General features: G+C 38.3%; 1 protein-coding gene across 7 annotated transcripts in view; it reads left to right on the top strand.

The window, feature by feature from the left end:
• The window catches only part of CLOCK (clock circadian regulator), a 78264-nt gene that overhangs the window by 46232 nt on the left and 8338 nt on the right, over positions 1-23694 (top strand). For 6 of the 7 annotated variants that reach the window (XM_061583451.1, XM_061583455.1, XM_061583450.1 and 3 more), the window contains exons 5-20: positions 169-317; positions 2350-2441; positions 3355-3444; positions 6112-6232; positions 7150-7263; positions 9175-9293; positions 10073-10155; positions 10363-10469; positions 13162-13309; positions 13569-13644; positions 15915-16056; positions 16422-16522; positions 17418-17507; positions 19343-19501; positions 21304-21510; positions 23404-23609. In XM_061583451.1, the coding sequence (XP_061439435.1) occupies positions 169-317; positions 2350-2441; positions 3355-3444; positions 6112-6232; positions 7150-7263; positions 9175-9293; positions 10073-10155; positions 10363-10469; positions 13162-13309; positions 13569-13644; positions 15915-16056; positions 16422-16522; positions 17418-17507; positions 19343-19501; positions 21304-21510; positions 23404-23609 (2004 nt within the window). The remainder of the gene's footprint in view (positions 1-168; positions 318-2349; positions 2442-3354; positions 3445-6111; positions 6233-7149; positions 7264-9174; positions 9294-10072; positions 10156-10362; positions 10470-13161; positions 13310-13568; positions 13645-15914; positions 16057-16421; positions 16523-17417; positions 17508-19342; positions 19502-21303; positions 21511-23403; positions 23610-23694) is intronic. The other variant, XM_061583456.1, reaches the window with a different exon arrangement.

Raw genomic sequence — 23694 nt, 5'->3', positions numbered from 1 at the left:
TTGAGGATGTCCGGGGTGGAGGGGGAGAGGACAGGAAAAGAAAAAGGAAGCTCCATTGCATGCACTGAAGTCCCTTGTGTCAGCAGAGCTGTAATGTTGGATAAAGCACCCTAACCCTTAAGAATTTTCATAAAACTTTTTTCCTATGATTGTCACATTTTTTTAAAGAGTGTCAAGAAACAAGTCTGAAAAGAAACGCAGAGATCAGTTTAATGTACTCATCAAAGAACTGGGATCCATGCTTCCGGGCAATGCTCGGAAAATGGACAAGTCCACTGTACTGCAGAAGAGCATTGACTTTTTACGGAAGCACAAAGGTAACTTGGAAATGTTCCATGAAGCTGTGAAACAAATTCTACTGAAGGTGGTGGTACTTTATATATAAATAAGTGCTGGATTTTGTCCATAATTCATAAAATGTTTAGTCAGTCTGCCCACCTGAGATTTTGGAAAACGAGTGGAAATTACTGCTTTGTAAATAAATAGACCTTAAATAAAAGAATAACTGAGATAAACAAAAATATTTCCAAAATGGGAAATAAATGCACCCCTCAACTCATATACCTATGGAGATAAGTGGCTTCTTTGCAGCAAACAGAAGAACTTTTTTGTACAATAGAAAATCTTACTGTTCTTAAGGAGTTGATGATGATTTACCTTTTCCCTTACCTATAATGTAGGCAGTATCTTTAGAAATTGGGTGAAATAGCTGCATGTAGAACAATCATTTTGCCCCATTGTATTCCATAGTATTACCAGTGGTCTCGGTTTCAGGAATGTTTACAAGGTTATTATTTAAATGTATGGATAAAGAGCTTAGGATAACATTAGTCTTTCTTTCTATTTCCCTCAACTGTTTTTGGCTTTCAACTCAACTTTGAGAGTTCATAGCTTTCAGCTATGCAGTTTTCAGTCTTAGGTCAAAAAGACCCGGATGTGTCAATTGCTCTGGGCTGGTGTCCAATGTTGGCATCAACATAGATAAGGGAAGAAAAGGCCTTGGCAGTAAGAATGGTTTTTGGGGTTCTAAAGCTTAGATTGATTTGGGAATCTCCCTTGTATATATGCATATTATGAAAAGTTGATGTAATTACTTAGAATTCAATAATGAAGTACTTGTTTTATTTAGAATTGCCTTCCCCCACCCCAACCAAAAAAGGGCTCTAACTTTGCACTCCATGCTGGTCATGGTTTTCTGTGTCAGAGTTCTTTTGATTTCCTTTCCAGTCTTCTAATATGGGAAAGTGCAAGTGTCTGTTTTTCTTTGTGTGTGCCCCCTTTCCCTGCTTTAAGGAAGCATAAGCAATGGATTTATTCAAAGGATATGTTTGTTTTTTTCCATTCAGTTTATTCAGTCTTCTGTCTTCTTTTAATATCACATTTACATCTTATGTAACACTTTAATTTTCTCTTTTATCCAGTTTTATATCTTGTGTCTGTGTCCTTCATTGGGTTATAACACAGTATTGTTAAAAAAACAACAACTGTTTCTGCAGTCAAAACTTGGACATAATTACTTTTAATAACCATTTGCCTGCTGGTGACAGTGGCCAGGAATCCAACCTCAGCTCATGCAAAGAGCTTCCTCTAGCCCAGCAAAATGCTGGATTTTAATTTTTTTAAATTAAAAACTGTGTCCCATGATATATCACAATTTGCTTCTGAAATTCACCTCATGAAGCATGGACAACTCCTGCCTGGCCTTGCAGGATCCTGGCCCACTGAGGATGATGCAATTTCTGAAATTTCTTTCAGCAGTGAGAAGCAGCAATAGTACATGGGACAAATGAAACGGCAAGAACACCTTGGTGAACTTGGTGTTGCATTTGCTGGGATGGGGTGGGGCAAGGCGGCAGCAAGGTTGGGGGAGCTCTGGGTTGTTGGTGCTGGCATCCCACAGGTCTGCATGCTCCTCTGGACCACTGTCAACCTGGAGCTCCCCCAACTCCCCCCACCCCTGTCCCATCCCTGTTCTGTGAATTCGGCGAAACCACTGGGAGGCTGCTGCTGCTGCTCTCCCTCTTATGCACCAGTGCTAGTAAATGCTTCTTTTCTCATCCTTTTTGCCGCACTCTCTGCATCTCTCCTCTATGTGAAGGTAGAATGTTGCAAAGAATACAGTTCTTTCTCACTCTCTACCTTAGTTTGTTTGTTTGTTTTTAAAACAGAGCCATATTTGATTACTGAGCTAATGCAGTTAATAAATTATAGTTACCAATGGAATGGGAGAAATAAATCTGTGGCACCATTTTTCTCTAGGAGATTCTCTCTTTTTGTTCAAATTAGCTGGCAAATTGGATATATGTATTAAAATAAGTGAATATGGAGATGATTTGTTTCCCTTTACAGAAGTCACTGCCCAGTCAGATGCCAGTGAAATCCGACAGGACTGGAAACCCACATTCCTTAGTAATGAAGAATTTACTCAGTTAATGTTAGAGGTAACTTAATTATTATCATTCTGAAATGTGTAATTCTCTTACTGTAATTTACTGCTTTGTGATATTGTTAGGTTATAGTGGGGTATATTTTCAGATTTGTATTGTAATTAAAGTGCAGTTACCTAAATAGTAGATTAAAACGTGTAAAAGATGATGTTGTATGTGCAGAATGCTGCTGCCAGAAGGTTACTGGGGGACTAATTATTTGAAACACATTACTGCTACTATACTTTTTGAACTTCGTTGCCCTGTGGTCTGTTTCAAAACCCATTTTGAAGTTCCCTTTGACCTTTAAAGCCCTAAACAGTTTGAGTAAATGCAGTACCACCTGCTTCGGTATGATACTGCATCTCTGCTTAGATATTCAGAGGGGTCTCTGCTCTCCATCTCACCATTGCCTGAAAACATGCTGGGTGGTACTGGAACCAGGCCTTCTTTGCAGTGGCACCTCAACTTTGGCACCACCTTGGAAAACATACGTTTCCCTCCTTCCCATCCTTTTCCATTGGGCATTTTATAACACTGAATTTAGTGCTCTGGCCATTTGATTTTGTGCTTCTACTGTCAGTGTATGTAACTGTTTTGATACAATTTTATCAAATTTGTAATTGGTATTTTAATGTTTTCTTTTGTATTTTAACTTTCGTGCGCTGTTGTGGAGGGTATTTTTGGCTGAAAATGACATAAAAACGTATTTTAGCATAATGTGCATCTCCCCAGGTTGAGAGTGCAGCTCATGAACTGATTGTCAGATAGTGTGCAAGGCCACAGTTCAGGGTGGTTGTGTGGGGAGGTTTAAGATTTTGAGATCAGTTAAGAAGTCAATCTTGTCTCTTATTATGTATGTTAACCAAATTGTACAGTGGCCTGTTTGTACTGTCTCCTTTTAACTTCCCCTTCTGTTTAATTTCAGGCTCTTGATGGTTTTTTCTTAGCAATCATGACAGATGGAAGCATAATATATGTATCGGAAAGTGTAACTCCCTTACTTGAACATTTGCCAGTAAGTACGAGTTGGTTACAGAAAAATACCACACTTGTTCGGTCACTAGATGCATAATTTACCATCTGCCATTCAAGATTCTGGACCTTAAATAGTGAGTATATATTCAACAGGCCCTGAATCAGGAGCTTTAGAAATTCTTCTCTATTCATGAACACACAACCACCACAGTGTTCTACAGTAGCACATTAGTTGACACCTTGCCATTTATGACATGAACGTAACACAGATATGCCTGTGCATTATCTTCCTTCCATATAGGCATGCAGTAGGCTGTTCTTTGCTTATCAAAGGGCATAAGCATGTATTGTTATGTCACTCTTCCTCTAAGAAGCTCAGGTGGTATACATTCTTCTCCTCACAACAACCCTGTGAGATAGGTTCCTCTGAGAGAGGACTGCTACAATTGAGGATACCATAGTGTAAAGTTTGTTTATAATATTTGCAGACTTGGCCTCCTCTAAGTAGGAAAAGGACTTCAGTAATCATGGACAGTGAGGTTTTTACCCATGATGGTGTACATATGGTAAAAGCATTTCTTTTTGTCGAAGCCTTTGGAATTTAACTGATAGTTTTGCTAATTTTACTGTTGCTGTTTTATTCCGGTTTTATGTTTGAATTTAATATGATGTTTAATAATACTGTATCATTGTCTGTGATTGTGATATTTTGCATTGTTAGCCTGCCTGCTCTCTTACTGGTATGGGGAGGGGGGATAGAAATATGACCAAGTAAAAAAATAAAGGTATGTTCTACCAATAACATTATTTATCAGCTTGTTGAGATGTACATGCAAATCCATAAAGTCCCATTCAGCAAGTTCACTGTGTTCCTGAAATGGTGTCTGTGCAGCAAAAGCAATGTGATTGTTAGTGGCCAGCCCAATATTCTTCAATTACCAAAGGACAACAGTATGCATCACCTGGATGCTAGCGCTGATCTAGTGTTTAGAGTTACTATCTCACAGTGCATGTGATATATCTGTAGTTCTCAGTACAGACTGTTATTGGTATTTCCAAAATACTCCGTTCTTGTTATCAGTTAGAGATCCTGGATCCACTGTCCATGTCTTCTGCAAATCCTTTGACTATTTCCAAAATTTGGAGTATGTGCTATCTTCCTGTATTATCTATGAATAATTTGCAATGCACATACATTTGTTTTAAAAAGCTGACTTGTATGTTAATAACCCATGTCCAAAGAGTTACTTTAGGCAGATCTTAGAAATGCCCAGTACAATTTTTGACTGTCATTTAAGAAACCAAAATCCAAAGCATGGAACTATTTGCACAGGTTTTAAATTCCAGCTGTGGACACTAATCGGGTGTCCTTTGAGGTTGCAAACACTCTGAAGACAAAGGAAAAACACATAGAATGTTCATTTAAATAATACTTCTCTAGGGAAATGGGTTTGTATCTAATCATTTATTTAAAGTGGGATGCAGAGCTGAACTCTGCTGATCTCTTCCTGTTCCCCACCCATTGCAGCTCCTGAAGGTTGATGAACCTCCTGAAATGGGATGAGACATGGGGGCTACCTTGTGCAAGTGAAAGTGCTTTTCTGCTCACTTAAGACATCTCTGAATCTAAGCATTTATATATAAAGCAAAAACAAGCGGGACCTGCAGAATGTTGTAGTATAGCTTTTTAGCAGGAGTGTTTCTGTTCAGGGTTCCTGCCAGCCAGTTGCGCCCTCCTCCCAAGATATTATAAGTTGTATGGAGCTTAACCAGGATATATCCGGTTTTCTGCCTTTTCCAATTGTTGGTCAATATTCTGTGGCTGCTGAGCATACTCATTCCTCATTGTAGAGGTTGCTCCCTTTAGTTGATTAAAAACTATGTTTGTACTTTCGCAAACCTCAGGGTTCCTCTGAATGTACTGGTACGGCCCTCTTGTTTCTCAGTGGCCTGTTTTAGCCCCAGTTCTGTTAGCACTCACCAACTGAGTTTACTATTAGAGGGAGGGATGCTCAAGTAATAAATTATTTTAATTACTAGAAATATTTTCCATGTGTGAGCTGAAGGATGCAGATTGCGTAATACTGCTTACTTACTGACCAGGTTGCCTAGTACTTTGGATCTTGTCTGCCTAAAGAGGCTCTGAACTTGTGATTCTTGGGCAACAACCCTCATTTCATGTTACAGAAAGTTTTTAAACTAATTTGTACTATGGCATGGGGATTTGTGCTCCAAGGAAACAAATAAAAAATCCTACTCTGCCTGTGCAAGTGCTTGGAAACACATAAAGCAACTCTTTGGATCCTAGGTACTGTCATTAGACAATCAGTATGTCACTATATTTTCAAAATGCATTTTTAAAATATTGGATGCCCTCATGTGGCACATGTGTATATTGGTAATTTAAATCAAAACTGGGCAGGTTGAATCAGATACTTTGTTACTGAAAAGTACCTCAACTTCCAAAAGACGGGGAAGGTCTTTTGTACTTTGGATATGAATATAGTAACATTTGATATAGTGAATCTGAAATTGATCATTCCAGCTTCTTATTGTAAAAATATTTAGGAATGATGTAGTATTTAGGATTATGTGTTACAAGCAGCATAAATTTTTCCTCATTGATGCCTGTGTTAGTTACTTAGCATTCAAAAGGGAAATTTCATGAGATTACATTTTAGTTTTCATTTAATTTTTTCTCTTTTAGTCTGACCTTGTGGATCAGAGTATATTTAATTTTGTCCCAGAGGGGGAGCATTCAGAGGTTTATAAAATACTGTCCACTCATCTGTTGGAAAGTGATTCGTTGACCCCAGAATATTTAAAATGTAAGTTGCACTGTTGAATTCTCTCTCAGATATAAAGAGAAGTCCTAACGACTTCAAAATTTTAAAATACATGATTAGCAAAAGTATAAGCACTGACTTATTCTGTTGGGCTAAGAATTTCCTGACATAATTTTCACATACCAGGTAAATGAAAAGAATAACATTATAAATAATAAGTGGGACCTGTAACAAACTTTTGCACTGTAGAGTGCTTCTGTTCAATGTACCAGTCCATTATCCAGGCCCTCCGCAATGCTGGTCCATTCTATCCCCCTTCCTACCTGCTTGCCTGTGGGTATTTTGGGGGGGGTCTCCATCCCCCTTAGAGTTGTTTTTCTTATTTTTTTGTACTTCTGGGGTTCTAAGATAATTTCTTCTTATATGTAAATAGCTACATAAAGATTCACTCTTAACTCTGAGCTTTGAAAACAGAAGGAATACTGAGCTGTGGATTGATTGCAGTTGGGATATTGACTTTCCAAAATGCCTGTCACTCACAGTTTGTTAATCTATCTGGGAATGGCTGTTACCCACAATTTTATTTATAGTGCTCACAATAATGAGGCTGCAATCTCATATGTATCTACCTAGGAGAAAGCCGCTTGAACTCAATGGAACTAATTTCTGAGTAGACATATAAAGGATTGTGTTCTAAATGTATGAGAACTTAAATTCAATTTCTAGCTCCTGTAATTGGAAAACTTTGTGGTAGCAGGGCTGGAAAAGACTTGAGGCACTGGAGAACAACTGCCATGTAAGGAAGATAATAATGGATGAGATGGCACATTGTTAAGGCTATGCTTATGGTATCCTATTGTTTCTCATGTCAGTGCATATTTTGCTCAAAATATGAGCTTGCAATGTTTTGATGTACATATTGGTATTCCATTACCAATGTTTTGTTTGGTTTGTTGCAGCAAAAAATCAACTAGAGTTCTGTTGCCATATGCTCCGAGGGACAATAGACCCCAAAGAGTCACCTACATATGAATATGTAAAATTTATAGGAAACTTCAAGTCCTTGAGTAACTGTAAGTTAATCACAGCATATTCTATATTTTGTGAGCATTTTTTCAAAGTTTTAGATTACAGCTAACTTGTGAAACATTACCAATATGAAAAATAATTGTCCTTTCTTTTAAAGGTAACATTTACATTTAATAAATGGTTATTATAGTAAAAATAGTGTAAATATGCAGCATGTCTGTAAATTGAAACTAGGGATGTCGAGCAGCTTCGGGTGAATCCTGAACTCCAAGCCGTGGAGAAATTCTTGGCTTCTCTGAGGTTAAGTGAGATCTCTATGAGACATCTCAGGTTGAAGCAGGGATCACCCAAAGGGCCTCATGCTGCCTCAGTGACTCAGTGACTCCGACACTAAATAAGTTGCAAACAAGTGTCTGCAGTAAATGAAACTATGTCTGCATGTCTAAACTATGTACAAAAAAGGAAAACAGGAGGGTGTGGGAAGGGAGGCTTTACAAAATTAAAACCTATGGTCTGTAGTTTAAGGAAAACTCCAGGATCAGGAGAGAAGGGAAGCTTATTCATGACTGACAGCTTTTAATCAGAGGGACTTATTTTATTAGCACAATTCCAGTGTTTTCAGGGAGGGATGTTGATGGGATGCTGAAATAATGTACATTTTCTCTTTGTAACTTCTTGCTCTTTTGCAAGTTCTTTTTTTTTTTGGTCTGGAAACGAGTGTTTAACTGAGGTGAAGACAGCTATGTCAAGTAGCTATAATATTTTTAATACAGAGGGTATAATTCTTAGATATTTAAATCCAGATAATGGTAATGTTAGCACCATCTAGTAAGCAGGGCCGGCCCAGAGGGTGGCCAGGTTGGGCCCTGGTCAAGGGCCTCTGTGGTCCAGAGGGGCCCCTCCTTAGGGTGAGAGGATGATGCTCCCGTTCCATGTTCCACAGCAGCATCAGGTCCTGCAACCCGACCCTGCCACAGATTGCAAAGAGGGAGCTGCCAGGCACCCCCCCCCAATACAGACAGCAGGGGCTTCAATAAGTCTGTCCACATGCCCCACCTACTTCTTCCATCAGTGTGAATGCCATGTACAATGTGTGCCCATGGCTGCCATCACTTAAGATGGCAGCAGGGGCTTCTTTAAGGGGCTTATGTCCCTGACGCCATCTTGGTTGATGGCAGGCATGCACACTATGCGCGGACGTCATTCATACGGCACGAGAGGTAAGTGGGATGCATGGGCAGGCTTATTAGCCCCACACCAACTGTATGGGGGGATGTTCGACTATGGCGCTGTGAGCCCATGACAAGCTAATGCCCAAAATCCCAGTCATGCCTGGCGCCAGCCCTGCTAGTAAGTGTGGCTGTATTATGGTAGGTGGGCTTTGGATCAGTGGATTGGATCCAAAGGTTTCCTTCCTCCTACAGAAGGAACCCTCCAGTTAGAGGACGGAAACTTTTGAGTCCAATCCAATATCTATCTTCTAGGTATAAGGACCAACATAAAGATGTGAGCAAACAAACTCTGTTAAGTGTTCTGCTTCTAGAGGGCAGCTGTAAAACATCATAAGTTGTAGAATATGCTAGTTTTAACTTGAAGCATATATAAGGTTGTAGTACGCAGTCAGATGAAATCAGATATACAAGGCTGCAGTCCTAAACTCAATTACCTGCATGTAAGCCCCGTTTAATGGAACTTGCTTCTGAGTACACATGTATAGAATTGCACTATAATTGTTTTTAATAAATGATGGTTTCACTGCTAAACAAATGCTTTGGACTATCATGCCACTAATTGTGTCATTAAATTAATATTTTTAAAATGCAGCTCTGTTTTATATTTTCTCTCAGGTGATGTTCTCTTATACTTTGTTTCATAGCATTATTAAGGATATGTCTGAGTTTGTCGGTAATTCTTGAAAATTGTGGTAAATTCCATCTCTTCCTCCTGTCTTTTAGTGCCTAACTCCGCACATAATGGTTATGAAGGAACCATTCAACGTTCCCATAGGTCTTCCTATGAAGACAGAGTTTGCTTTGTAGCTACAGTTAGATTAGCTACACCTCAGTTCATCAAGGTATATTTAAATTATCATCTATTCAGAATCTGTATTTGCTTTTCTTTTGTATTTTTTCCTGAACTAAGCATTTCTGTTGAATAATAATTCATACTCCAGTGCAGGAAGGGCATTCTGTTTCATGATACAGGCTTGTGTGTGTAAATTGCCTCCTAGATTGAGTGCTGTGCAATTAAAAAGCATCTACATCCAGCTTCGGATTAGGTTTAAGCATATTTCCCCAGCAGATAGTTGGGACTGTTGGGCTTGACAGCACTAACAACCTGTTTGCTGTACTAGGGAGACTCAGGTTCTCCTTGTCATTGCTGATGTTCAGTGCCTTTCCTGTTGGAATTTTGAAACCTGTGGAGCAGCCCTCCATGGTGCAAACTTAAATAGACAGAAGGCTTAATTGTAAAGAACATTCTCTGTTAGGAAGACTATAGCATGTGAATTGCTAGGAAAAATAGTATAACTGCCTTCCGTATCAACTGACAACATTCCCAGATGTGAAGAGCAGTAGGTGGATTGCTGAGAGTGATGGTTCCTCTGGTGGTTCCATGCACAGGATTTATATGGTGATGAGCTTGTCTTTCTCACCCTGATAAAATAGGGATAGAGTGGGTGGGTCTGGCACGTTGCTTGAATTCCTCTTCCAAGCAGCAATGAAACAGCAAAATAAGAAACATTTTGCATGTTACATTCATGTTTATTTATTTGTTTGGAAGTCTGGATTTCAGAAGAGCTTTTACATTAGAGTAGAGCAGTTCTGAGAGACTTACATTTTTTTATTTTTTTAGGAAATGAGCACTGTTGAAGAACCCAATGAAGAGTTCACCTCTAGACATAGCTTAGAATGGAAGTTCCTTTTCTTGGATCACAGGTGCCAATTTTTACAATGTAGTACTAAACGGTAGCATTCTGTTACCTTTAGTGGCCACTAATTGGCATTGATTATTTATAGCAAGAAATGAATTTTACTTTTTGTTGAATATATTTTTACTTAATTGTAAGCATGAAAATAAAAAATAGTATGACTGATTTCTTCTGTTCTGAGAAATAAAATAATAACTCCTGCATCATTATCCAGGGCACCGCCAATAATAGGTTATTTACCATTTGAAGTGTTGGGGACATCAGGCTATGATTATTACCATGTGGATGACCTAGAAAACCTGGCAAAATGTCATGAACACTGTAAGTAAATATCATATTTTTATATAAACCACATTAATTTAGAAATGTAAACTTGTATAAGAGGACTAATATTTATCAGTATCAACATTATATTTTAATATTGTTTGAATGGTACACAGTTGGGTGTGAGACTGTATGGTTGAATAAAATAGGGGGAAATTTAGTTTGATCCATCCCAAACCTTTCTCATTGAGAACAAAATGCGGTTTCATTGTAGACCTTCAGAGCTGCCATTCTTTTGTTTATAGAAGTTATGGAAAGCTACTTCCATAAAATACTTCTAGCATTTTAAAATTTAAATATTTTCTAATTATGTGGTTGATGCAATTAATCTCTGCACTGCATGGCTACGAGTTGGAGCACTATTTAATGTTATTTTCACGTATGACAGTGTGCAGAAATGCAGTGTTCTTACATCTATTGGCAGTGATCCGAAGAACTGCACTACTGCATGCTCATGGGGGCTTTCGGCTTGCGAATTTAATTTAATTTATACTAGTGTTTTGTTAAACAATACAAACATAACAAGGGCAGGGGGATAGGGCAGGGAGTTAAAGGCAGAAGGTTATAGCTCACAAGGAAAAAGGGATGGATGTGAAGAGAAGAAAAATGTAGGTATAGTCAAACTGACTGGTGTTCAGGATGGGGAGGTGGGTATATCTGTCAGTGTATGCAGCCTAGAAGTCCAGATAAGTGTCTTGGAGATGTTGCTGATAGAAAGCTCTGCATTCAAACATAGAAAAGGTAGTAAGTTCCTTTGTCCATTGAAGAATTGATGGAAGGGTTTGTCCTTTCAGTGTTGAAGTATACGCCTTTTCACAATCATGAGAGCTCATAAGATCAATTTTTGTTGCCATCTGACAATTCCCAAAGCACAGGAGTAGGTATAAATCTGTGAATTTCAGTAAAATAACTAAAACAAAATTAATATGCAGGCAGATCTCCATTCAAAAGGGAGCCAATATGGACCATGGTCACATCATAAGTGAAATGACTGAACATCAGTACCACAGTACCTACATCTAGCAGAAGTAGACAGTTTTTTATTGAAGAGACAGTGTAAAGGTAAGCTATAGTGTGAAACAAAATACAGTTTGCCGTGAATGAGCAATGTGCTTCGCTCTGCCTGGAGCCAGGAAACGACTATGGAGTGGCTAGATTAGTGCTATGTATGAACCAGTGCTCACGGCTTGTTTCTCCCAAACACCACTACTCGTGACGTCTTTGGAAATAAACTGACTGCAAGTGCTGGTTCATATGCTTCATGGTTTGTTTCTCTTGGCTCAGTATACGAAAGTGTGAATGGGCGCAGCTGAGTACTATGCACCGGTATACTGCTCGTTCATTGGAAACTATAGTTTATTTCAGACTATGGATTACTGTAATGTGCAGACCAGATCAATATGGTGTCTAGTATGTTTGAAATAATTACTGTTGACTTAATCTTAATTTCTGTTTAAGCAAAGCCAGATGTGTGTAGGCGAGAACAGTACTCCTATTTTCATACTGAGTGCTTCCATTCCTTGTTCCACTCCTCTCTCATAACTTGAATGTCTGCCTTGTGATTTTCTAAGAGTAGCTTCACTGATACCTAATGCCATGAGGATCACTTGATTTTCAAGTAGGGTATAAATCTAAACAAACAAAAGTTGTTTCCATATTAATTATTTAAATTTATGTATTTGTATGTCCTTCAACCATTTAGTTCTAGATATTTACTTGAAATAGCCATGCTTTCTTCATGCGCATCTATATGACATCATTATCAAATTGTTACTCTCCTACCTTTTCTCCTCGATTCGTTTGTCTCTTTTTAAGCCTCAGAAAATCTAATGTTTTTGGAAATAAGAGAATAGTTGTACAATCTCTGTTGGCATAATTCCTTTAGCACTACTCTTTCATTTTTTTAATGATACAAGGTTTTGACATGTGCAGTGATGTACCTATTGCCATGCATCTTCTTTGGCATACTTACACTGATGGGAAATGCACTAGTATGTTAATTTTTTAATTAGTCTTTTAATTTGTGCTAAAATGCCCTTTTGCCTAGAATTAAAAACAAATGAAAAATGAAAAAGGTTAAATTAATAAAGCGTTTTAGTGCAAATTAAAAAATAAAATACTGGTTTGTTGGCCATCACCATTTTCGCACCATATATATTGGAAAACTTTTAATTAGCGCTAAAATACTTGTAAACCTATGTTTTTTTAAAAGAAGCTTTGAAGTAATCACAAATAGTGCCTAAATAAAAAAGCCCTTTAGTATAAATCAAATAACTGACATGTTGTTTTAAAAAGTGCTCACTCAGAATTATTCCTTCCCTGTCCACTTGGCTGTGTTTTGCCCACTAGTGTGGATAGAACATAACACAATGTTCACACACACAAAAACAATTCTGCCCCTTGAAGTGTGGAAAATCAGTTTCAATTCTGCATGTAACTAATAGATAAGAATAATTATTGGCAGTATTTGGAGCTGCCAGTCTGGAAACACCCATAGTAGTTCTTGGCTTTTGAGCAGTTCTCTCCTTGTATGCTCCAGAACTTTTAAAAATAGTTATTTTTGTATTTGGGATATTAGAGTCAATTGAAAAGAGTTTTGTGTTGGATTAAAGCAATTATGTAAACTGTTTAAATGCACATTCCAGAAGTGGTATCTTCTGAAGCAAAGCCATATTGTTTTATTCCTTAGTAATGCAGTATGGAAAAGGGAAGTCCTGCTATTACAGATTCCTTACAAAGGGACAACAGTGGATTTGGTTACAGACTCATTACTATATCACTTACCACCAGTGGAATTCTAGACCAGAGTTCATCGTGTGTACTCACACAGTCGTAAGGTAATAGAACTGTCTACAATATTTATTACAGGTTTTTGCAGCTGATTTTTCAACTATATTTTGGAGGGTTTTTTTCAATTGGCTAAGAAGTCATCAAAGTCTTCTGAGTTACAGCTAAAAGCATATTAATGCATCAGTTTAGAATCCATGCTATTTCTAAAATAAATATGTTTTAAAAGATGTATATAAAATGTTGGCTATGTGTAATAAGACAATCTGGCATGCTAATACCCAAATATTTTGGGTTCTTTATCTGTAGTTACGCAGAAGTTCGAGCAGAGAGACGGCGTGAACTTGGTATCGAAGAGTCTCTGCCAGAGATAGCAGCAGATAAAGTAAGTTTTCCACCATTGTGTTATATTGGTTCTTTTTATAGGTATAGCTTAATACTTTTAAAATTGGCTTACGGTTTTAAAACAAACCTAGATCTCCAAAAAGTGCAGTGTTAAAAAGTATATGTAAATCATGGTTCAGGCTTCTTTGTCATACATAATTTCTGCTAGCAAACTGATGTCAATAGATTTTTATTCAGGGTCACTTGTTACATAGTGTATGTAATAGACACCCAAAATAATATTGCATTGGATTCAAAGAACAGCAGGTGCTAGTGGAAGAGTTTGTACAGTGCTATTATAGGCTATAGCTATAGTTTATACCAGCGTTACCCAACCTTTTTCAACCCAACGCCCCTTTGCAAAATCTTTTTGTGCCCAACGACCCCCTCAGATGAAGTATATGCCAATGCTTCCTATTCTTCCCTTAAAATATGAGTAATGCATAAAAGGTATTTTCAGTTATTATTACTGATCGTTTTTATCATGCCTTTTTATTGCACTTAGATTACACATTGAATTCTTAGTATGATTTATTAATATACATACATAGTTACAGAATAAATAAAATGAGATTTATTATAAAATACTAGTGTGATCCTTGAGCTTGATGAGTTTTGGCTAACTTCACAATATCTGGAGTATACTTGGATAGTAATAGTCTTAAGTCACCATGACTAACAGTATCCAAACGGTTTCAATTCTTCACTAGTATGCGATTCCCTGCACTAAATCCTCGTTCAGTGTTCAACAACAAACCATTCAGTTTACCGGCATAGTTTCCTTAAACAAGTTCATTTAAACATCACAGAAAAAACGGGTAGTGAGTGTGTCCCATTCCTGAAGAAAACCAGCGAATAACTGACTATCTGTGTCACCCGTTTGCACACAGCACTCATCTGTTGGAAGAATGCGCCCTCCACCAATACACCCAGCTTATCAAACACTCTCTCGTGATTGGTTCCAACATCCCTCAAGACAGCATCAGAACATTGCCTAGTGCCGGGGCGTGGCTAATATCCCCATTCCTTGATATGATACTGGCCGCTATTCAGAATTTCTTTACTAAAGAGCACACACTATTTATAGTGTTATTTCCATGAATTGAGACTATTAAATACATTCTAACTGGGGACAAAACAGTTTAAAAATTAATAATTTGTGTATTAAATAAAATTAAACTTAAATGCTTCAACTGTCGCATCAGACCGCCAAATGTCAGCGCCCCCCTAATGAACCCAAACGCCCCCCTAAAGTTTGTAGTCACGCCAACGCCTCCTGAAAGGCTATAACGCCCCTCAGGGGGGCGCTACCGCCCATGTTGAGAATCGCTGGTTTATACTATGAAACACAGGGGGTTGTATCCAACAAAGCCATTGCACAAGCAGAATGACATCTGCTCATGCAACAGAACTTCCCCTTCTCCTGCTCCCTCTGCACACCTCCTCAGTCTGCTCTGGTGTTTTTCTCAACCCTCTGGAGCAACTTTGGAGGGATGTGGGAGTGCATGGGGGGAGAAGAAGGAGGGGAAGCTCCGTTGAGCAAGTGGAAGTTGTTCTACTTGTGCTATTGGATTCAATATACCGATGCTAAACATTTCAACTGGCATAACCCACTTGCCCTTATGCTGGCACAACTCCTGGTATAGCACATCCTAAGTACTTATTTGCTTGCATAGCAAGTGTTAGAATTAGGCTTGCAAGGCTTCATAAAACATTGGTACATGTTTTAAAAGGTACAGATTATTTAATTAACTACAGCATTTTTAAGGGGTCTAAAGGTAAAAAGCTGGAATGTTGTAAAGTGTCAGCCATAGATGTGGAAGTAGGGTTTGTAGTGCTTGGACTCCGGCAAGTGTTAACAGTCCATCAACCTAGACCTATTCATTAATTCATGTAGGTTCTCTGATTTTATTTGCCTCTCTTGATGAATTCCTTGTAAAATATTTAATGAGGAGCTTAACGCAGAGCTGAACCAAAACTGCTCTTGCAACTTGGAGTTTAGAATTTTATATGTGGGTTAGATTTTTTATTTTGTTGTTGAGTTGTCAGAGTGGCAAAAGAGAACAAACAAACTTGGACTAAGACAGAAAAGGTGTTTAGACTGTTAAGATGGCTAACAGGGCAGGGATAAGTTAAGAGAAGGTATTTGAATTTCATTGGAAATTTGCTTTCAGTGTGAAGCCTCATGTTTGAATATTTGTTAAAATATAATCTGTTTTTGCTTAATTGTATATTTTTAATGAGCCAGCCAAAACTTTTTTATTGTTTCAGAGTCAGGACTCTGGTTCTGACAATCATATAAGCACAGTAAGCCTTAAAGAAGCTTTGGAGAGATTTGATCACAGTCCCACGCCTTCTTCTGCCTCCAGGAGTTCAAGGAAATCTTCTCATACTGCAGTATCAGACCCTTCATGTGAGTGTTTAAAATCAAAATCTGTTACCTATAAGATTATTGGATTCAAGTCTTTCTCAGGTCTGTTTATAATGTTGTAATTTTGGGGCCTTGTGACTTCAAAGTTAATATTATTATTAATGGCAAAGTTTATTTTAGTCTGATAGTATTCTCATTTTTCCAAAGAGTTGTTAATCTGGTGCGGAAATTAAATCCCTGGTTTTTTTACCTAACCAACTGTTGTAACAGCCGTTTTGAAAATGCAGCTCTACAATTTTATTGTGACAAATTATTAACTCGTCCAAGTATATCTGTGCAAGCTCAGGGGTTATGATGATGATGAATAAAAGTATCCCTTTTTAATTTTATATCGGCTGTGACATCAGCTACACCAACAAAGATGACAATGGATACTAGCACTCCTCCAAGGCAAAATTTATCCACTCACGAGAAGTCTGCACAAAGGAGGGCATCACTCGGTAGTCAGGTATTGTCTCAGAAAATAGTCACTATGTTTCATTGGTTAAGGGATATGAACTTTAGATTTCACATTTAAAAACCAAACCAAACAAAAAAAGAATATGCTTTCTGTTGCATAGTCACCCAGTTGTGAAGTTTTCCGTTGACTATTTGAGGATTTCACAATCCAGCATATGTCCTCCATGTGTACCCTGTATTAACATCTTTTTATTAATGTCACTCAATATTAAACTCTGGCTTTTAAAAAATCTTTGAGATGTGCATGGGTTTGCATGAAAATTAGAAAATTTCAAACAGGGTGACATCCAATGGTCCACTCCAACCCACAACCCTGAGTGCACCCCTACAGACTGCTCCAGAGGGTTGGAAATTGTGTGTGTATGTGTTGGGAATTACATGTGTTTGTGTCATTCATGTCCTTTATAAGTACTGTTGTGTTTCATGCTTTTTGTATATAATGTAACCATTAGTGGGTGGATGGGTTTACAAAGGCTACTTGTCCCATAAGAACAAAAGAGGAAGACACACTGGAGTAGAGGATAGCTTCTGCTCTAGGTTGTTCTTTGTCTATCTGCTTGGAATGTATAACTTTTGCACTTCGTTTTTTATGTATGGGTATGTTCATGTGGGCAAATCAAAGACAAAATGTGGAAAGCAGGAAGTGATTTAAAGTGGTCCAAGCTCCTCCTAGCCATCCCATGGCAGCAAGATTCATTTCTTCTCACATAGTTACAGGAGGAAAGGAAAATTTCATTTGGGCTTGTGCTGTTAAAACCTCTTCCTCTATTCTGCCTCCAAAATATATTTTGGAATAGAGTTTTCTATACAGAAATAAGCAATTAGCCATGACAGAAATTTTGTTTGATAATTTTGGTATGTACAATTATCTTTTTAAATCCTAGTCTTGTAGTTCACAGTCTATTGGACCACCTTTAGCGCAACCAATGATGTCCCAGCCTGCAACTTTACAGATTCAGCAAGGCATGTCTCAGGTATCAATTAAATGTGAATGTATATTTAAGCGAATAATTTGTATTAAGGCAAATAATCACATTTTGTTTCATAAAGGAATCATTCTTTGATGTAGAATTTAATCCTTGAATTTGGGTGAGATTAAATTTATTGAAAGAGAAAATATAATGAATGTTGGCTTTTAAAAAATTATAATAATCCTCGATTGATGGATTGGATGGTTAGACAATGAGACTGGATATTTAAAACTATATATAATTCAGTTTGGGTACATTTATTTTGGGATAGCCTATCATTAACATTCTGTTGTTTAGAGCAGGAACGATCAGCTCCAGGATTCTCAGGGGCCCCTTTATTACCCAGACACAATGTCCCATTGCTTCATATATACCAAATCATAAAAATTTGGTAGGCCACAAGTAGCCCATGAGTTGCTTTGGGGGATCAATCTGGAAAATGGCTCAGTAAATCACATTGGTTTCAATGAAAGTATGGGATTGTTCTGATCCAGCACACCCTTTTATATATGTGGGCATTTGATATCTTCACAAACTTCACAGCAGTCAAATGGGGTAAAAGGGTAATTCTGTTATTCAGTCTTGCCATTGAATTGCATTCCAAGATACATTTTAAGAATCCATATTGTACAAAGAGTGAGCAATCAGGTTTTTTTTTAAAAAAAGTCCTCTTCTAAATCACTCTTAAACCATCAGCTGGGCACTGGAGATTAACGAGGACACTTAGGGCATCTTAAAGGTGAATCTGTAATAGTTTGCTCTGTTGTGATAATCTGCCAGAACCATGAGGCTATGCCCTTAGCTGGATCCCTATCCCATAAATAATAGATATGCATGTTGGACTGCCTTCAAGTCAATCCCGATTTATGGTGACCCTATGAATAGGGTGTTCATTGTAAGCGGCATTCAGAGGGGGTTTACCATTGCCTACCTCTGAGGCTAGTCCTCTTCAGCTGGCTAGGACCTGCTCAGCTTGCCACAGCTCCACAAGCCAGCCCCTTCCTTGTCTGCAACTGCCAGCTGGGGGGCAACTGGGCTCCCTGGGACTATGCAATTTGCCCACAGCTGCACAGGTGGCAGGGCACGAAACCCCTGAGCCACTCACTGTGGGGGTGATCTTTAGCTGGCCCTTTTCACCCAGGAGACACGAGCGGGGATTTGAACTCACAGACTCTGGACTCCCAGCCAGGCTCTCCTTCCCACTGTGCTATACCAGCTGAGGAGGTCAATTCAGCTTGATTCGGATGCGCAAATGAGGTCCCTGCAGGGAACTCTATTGCACACCCAAATCCTGCCCAGTTTGGCTGTGCTTTGAAGTTCAGAAGTTGTGACTTCATAACTTTTTCAGGGAGCAAGGGGCTGCTAAAAAGGAAGGGGTTTTTCCTTCATTTTAGCAGCTGTTTCAGTGCAACCCCCTTCAAAGGGGGATTGAAACAGCTGTTTAAAGAGAGGGAAATGTCTTCCTTTTAATAGAGGCTTGCTGCCTGCAAGGTGCTTTGAAATCTCAACTTTAGGACTTCAGCGTACCAAATCATTTGTGACATCAGGTGATTGACAGGTGGGTAGCCTCCCCTCCTGTCAAAGTTGACTTGCGAGGCAGATCCTGATAAGAATGACCTGTGGAGTCAAAAATGTTCCCCAACCCTGCTCTAAATTGTTCAATGTTAGATGCTTGTTTAAAGAATGTTCCTTGTCAGACACATCCATTTATAACTTTATTTTAAATATAATTATTTTCATTTGCAGAGGATGCTCTTTTGTAGTTGCTTACTTTTCCTATAGCATGTTGGTTACTGATTCAAATCTTTCTTGTGTATTTCTTAAATGTTGCTTTTTAGCCTATGCTTCAATTTTCTGCTCAGTTAGGAGCCATGCAGCACTTAAAGGACCAATTGGAGCAAAGAACGCGAATGATAGAAGCAAACATTCATCGCCAACAAGAAGAGTTGCGTAAGATTCAGGAACAACTCCAAATGGTCCATGGACAAGGGCTACAGGTTGGTTAAAACTGATAACACACTGACATGGCTAGTGATTCTACACTTAATTTCTCTCTCTTTCTGTCCCTCTGTCTTTTTCATTGTGTGGTGTGGTAACCTTGTTTGTTGTTGTTATGTGCCTTCAAGTCAATTACGACTTATGGCGACCCTATGAATCGGTGACCTCCAAGAGCATCTGTCATGAACCACCCTGTTCAGATCTTGTAAGTTCGGGTCTGTGGCTTTCTTTATGGAATCAATCCATCTCTTGTTTGGCCTTCCTCTTTTTCTATTCCCTTCTGTTTTTCCCAGCATAATTGTCTTTTCTAGTGAATCATGTCTTCTCATTATGTGTCCAAAGTATGATAACCTCAGTTTCATCATTTTAGCTTCTAGTGACAGTTCTGGTTTAATTTGTTCTAACACCCAATTATTTGTCTTTTTTGCAGTCCATGGTATGCACAAAGCTCTCCTCCAACAACACATTTCAAATGAGTTTTTTCTCTTATCTGCTTGTTTCCCTGTCCAACTTTCACATCCATACATAGAGATCAGGAATACCATGGTCTGAATGATCCTGACTTTAGTGTTCAGTGATACATCTTTGCATTTGAGGACCTTTTCTAGTAATTTCATAGCTGCCCTCGCCAGTCCTAGCCTTCTTCTGATTTCTTGACTATTGTCTCCAGTTTGGTTAATGACTGTGCCGAGGTATTAATAATCCTTGACAAGTTCAATGTCCTCATTGTCAACTTTAAAGTTGCATAAATCTTCTGTTGTCATTACTTTAGTCTTTTTGACTTTCAGCTGTAGTCCTGCTTTTGTGCTTTCCTCTTTAACTTTCATCAGCATTCCTTTCAAATCATCACTGGTTTCTGCTAGTAGTATGGTATCGTCTGCATATCTTAAATTATCGATATTTCTCCCTCCAATTTTCACACCTCCTTCATCTTGGTCCAGTCCCACTTTCCATATGATATGTTCTGCATATAGATTAAACCTTAGGTTTCAGTAAAAAAAAAAAAGTGCTGATTAGCACTGAATTTCTGCATGCAGAATTCAAAATTCTTGAATAAAGACACCATTATTAAGTAATTAATTCAATAGACCTGTACTTTGCATATTAACTGAAGTTCTTAAAGGAGCTCACAGAATTAATAAAAAGCAATGGGTATATTTTGATTGGTTAGTTCTATAGACTAAAATATTACCTGCATATATTTTATGATATATAGAACTTAGTTCACTCAAGTATTAATATTACTTTTTATTTATATTTATCTATAAAATATTTGTATACAGCAATTTCATACAAGTATAAAAGTGGTTTACAGCAATTATTATAAAAACCACACAAAATATTACTTGCTTTAATTTTTCACCTCATTTCACTGGAGCCCTTGATATTCATATCTGTTACTAATAAGGACCTCTTTAATCATTTAAGCATTATATCATTGTAAGTTCTGCCACTAATAAAATAAAATATAAAGGAATACAGTGTACAATAACTTAGAATATGTGCATTTAGGGAGTTATTTTTTCCTTTACCAGATTAACAGTGCAATCCTATACATGCCTACTCAGCAGTATGTCCCACTGAATTCAATGGGATTGCTTCCAGGTAGGTGTGTATAGGATTGCAGTCTAAGACTTCCATGTCCATTACAGCAATATTATTAGACAAAATAATAAGTGTATATACTTTTCACATCTAGCATAAAAAAATTCAGTGATCTTTAAAAAAAAATAATGATTTGTGTCTTCTGAACGCTCATTACTATTTTAAGCACTGGCATGTCTTGTTTTTTCTTTGAAAGATGTTCTTGCAGCAGTCAACTCCTGGATTAAATTTTGGTTCCGTGCAGCTGGCTTCTGGAAACCCATCAAATATTCAACAGATTACACCAATAAATATGCAAGGTCAAGTTGTTCAAACTAATCAAATCCAAGGTGGCATGAACACTGGGCACATTGGTACTCAACACATGATACAACAACAGCCTCTGCAAGGTGCTACAGCACAGGTAATGTCATGCTCTCAAGAGAAAATTTTGAAGATATGATTTAGTTATATTCTTATTTGCAGTTGTTTCTTAAATGCAGTCTTTGTGTCTGCTTGTTGCTGTGACAGGGTGCTCCTTTAGCAGAAGTTATTTATTCTTCGAGCACTTACTTCCACTAGCCTGGTCTCTGAGGGCAGGGAAGGGCTTAGAGTCAGGAAAGCATGACTCATATGCCAAAGCCAACTTTAGGAAGTGTCTTGAAGAAGTGAGTGGGCTGTGGCACAAAGCCTATTATGCACACTGTGTGATATTGGAAAGAAGCAAGAAGCAATTGGGCAAATGCAAGCCTGGAAGCTATAGAATGCAGAGTATTGGTGGATTAACTATTGGATAAACTATTGGTCACTCAGAAGTGAGCAATTTGGCATTATGAAAAGGAATAAGAAAGATAGGAAGGAGTGGAACAGAATGTTCAAATGTAAATAGACTTGGTAGAGCCGTTACCATAGTGCAAGGGTTGATAGGTTGACAATTACTGGAGCCTTTTTTGGTACATGGTGCCATCTAGTGGAGGTTCTAATTTTGGTGAAAAATAAGTTGTGTCAGGAGAAGGAGGTCTTTTCTCATTTTTTCTCTTTTTGGGAGATTGTTTCTCCTCCTATAGAGAGCAGTTCTATAACATTCTTCAGTTACAGGTGTTGTTACCATATAGTCCTGATTTTTCAGAAGAGAGAGCCAGTGTGGTGTAGTGGTTAAGGTGTTGGACTACGAACTGGGAGACCAGGGTTCAAATCTCCACACAGCCATGAAGCTCACTGGGTGACCTTGGGCCAGTCCCTGCCTCTCAGCCTCAGAGGAAAGCAATGGTAAACCCCCTCTGAATACCACTTACCATGAAAACCCTGTTCATAGGGTCACCATAAGTCAGGATCAACTTGAAGGCAGTCCATTTTCAGAAATGGTTGAAGCACTAATTGTTCAACAGAAATAATTCACAATTCCTGCTTTAAAAAGAAGAAATTATGTATACCTGCGCTGATTCTAGGAAAACAGGATGATTTCAAGATATCCCACACATTGCAATTAGTACAGTAGGGCCCTGCTTTTCAGTGCCCTGCTTTTCGGCATTCTGCTGTGGCGCGCGATCAGCTGTAGCACAGGGAGCTTGCACTCTACAGCTGATTGCTGTCAGCTGGAGCACGGCGGCTGGAATACAGTAGGGCCCCACTTTCTGGTGGTTTTCATTTATCGGTGGGGGCCTGGAACGTAACCTGCCGTATGAGTGGGGCCTTACTGTACATTGAAAGCAAGGCAATGAAATAATTACACACACTAAGATGTATCTGTTGTGAAATTTCAAATTACAGGTGTTGTCCTTAAATGAATGATTTTAAAAACATCTAGTTTTTAAAAATGGAAAACACGGTCCATTTTAACATTGGTCACATTTATTAAAATTATTTAAAGTTAGGATGGTAAATCATTAGAGCTTGGGGGTAGGATCATTTCCATTTCTCTCTTTGCATCTTTTGAACAAACTCCATCCCTCCTTCCCAGAAAGAATTCCTTATGGCGACCCCTTATTTCTTAATAAAATTTCCTTCAGGTCTCTCAAATAAATCTTAGGAGATGCTTAAGTAGGGTAAGTTTTTATCTTTTTTTTGTCCCTACTGTTTCACGGGCCAGAGCACATTTATGTTTAATGACTTTGTGACAATGCATGTGTTCTCTAGAAATCTAATCTAATAATAGTGAGATAAAATACACAATTAGCATAATCAAATAATTTGGGGTTTTTTTTAACCCAGACTGCTCAGCAATCTGTAGTTTCTTACAATTTGGTGGGAGGAGGGGTTGGCTTAAATCTGTTCAGTTATGCTGAATCATCTTGTTGACAGTGTATTTTCTTTGCAGCATAATCAACAAAATGTTCTCAGTGGGCATAGTCAACAGACTTCTCTCACTACTCCATCTCAGAACACACTGTCAGCCCCATTGTATAACACTATGGTGATTTCCCAGCCAGCTGCAGGAAATATGGTCCAGATTCCTTCTACTTTACCACAAAGTAATAACCAGAATGCTGCCATTACCACATTTACCCAGGATAGACAAATCAGGTAAGTGTGAAGAAAGACTAGGAAGGCCTGCAACAAAATGTTGCAGTGTGGAATGATCCTGTTCACTGCTCCTGCCAGCCAGCCA

The sequence above is a fragment of the Rhineura floridana genome, chromosome 9 (genome assembly GCF_030035675.1).
Source record: "Rhineura floridana isolate rRhiFlo1 chromosome 9, rRhiFlo1.hap2, whole genome shotgun sequence".
NCBI lineage: Eukaryota > Metazoa > Chordata > Lepidosauria > Squamata > Rhineuridae > Rhineura > Rhineura floridana.
Note: the sequence above shows the minus strand (reverse complement) of the source record. Positions and strands in the feature narration are given on the sequence as shown.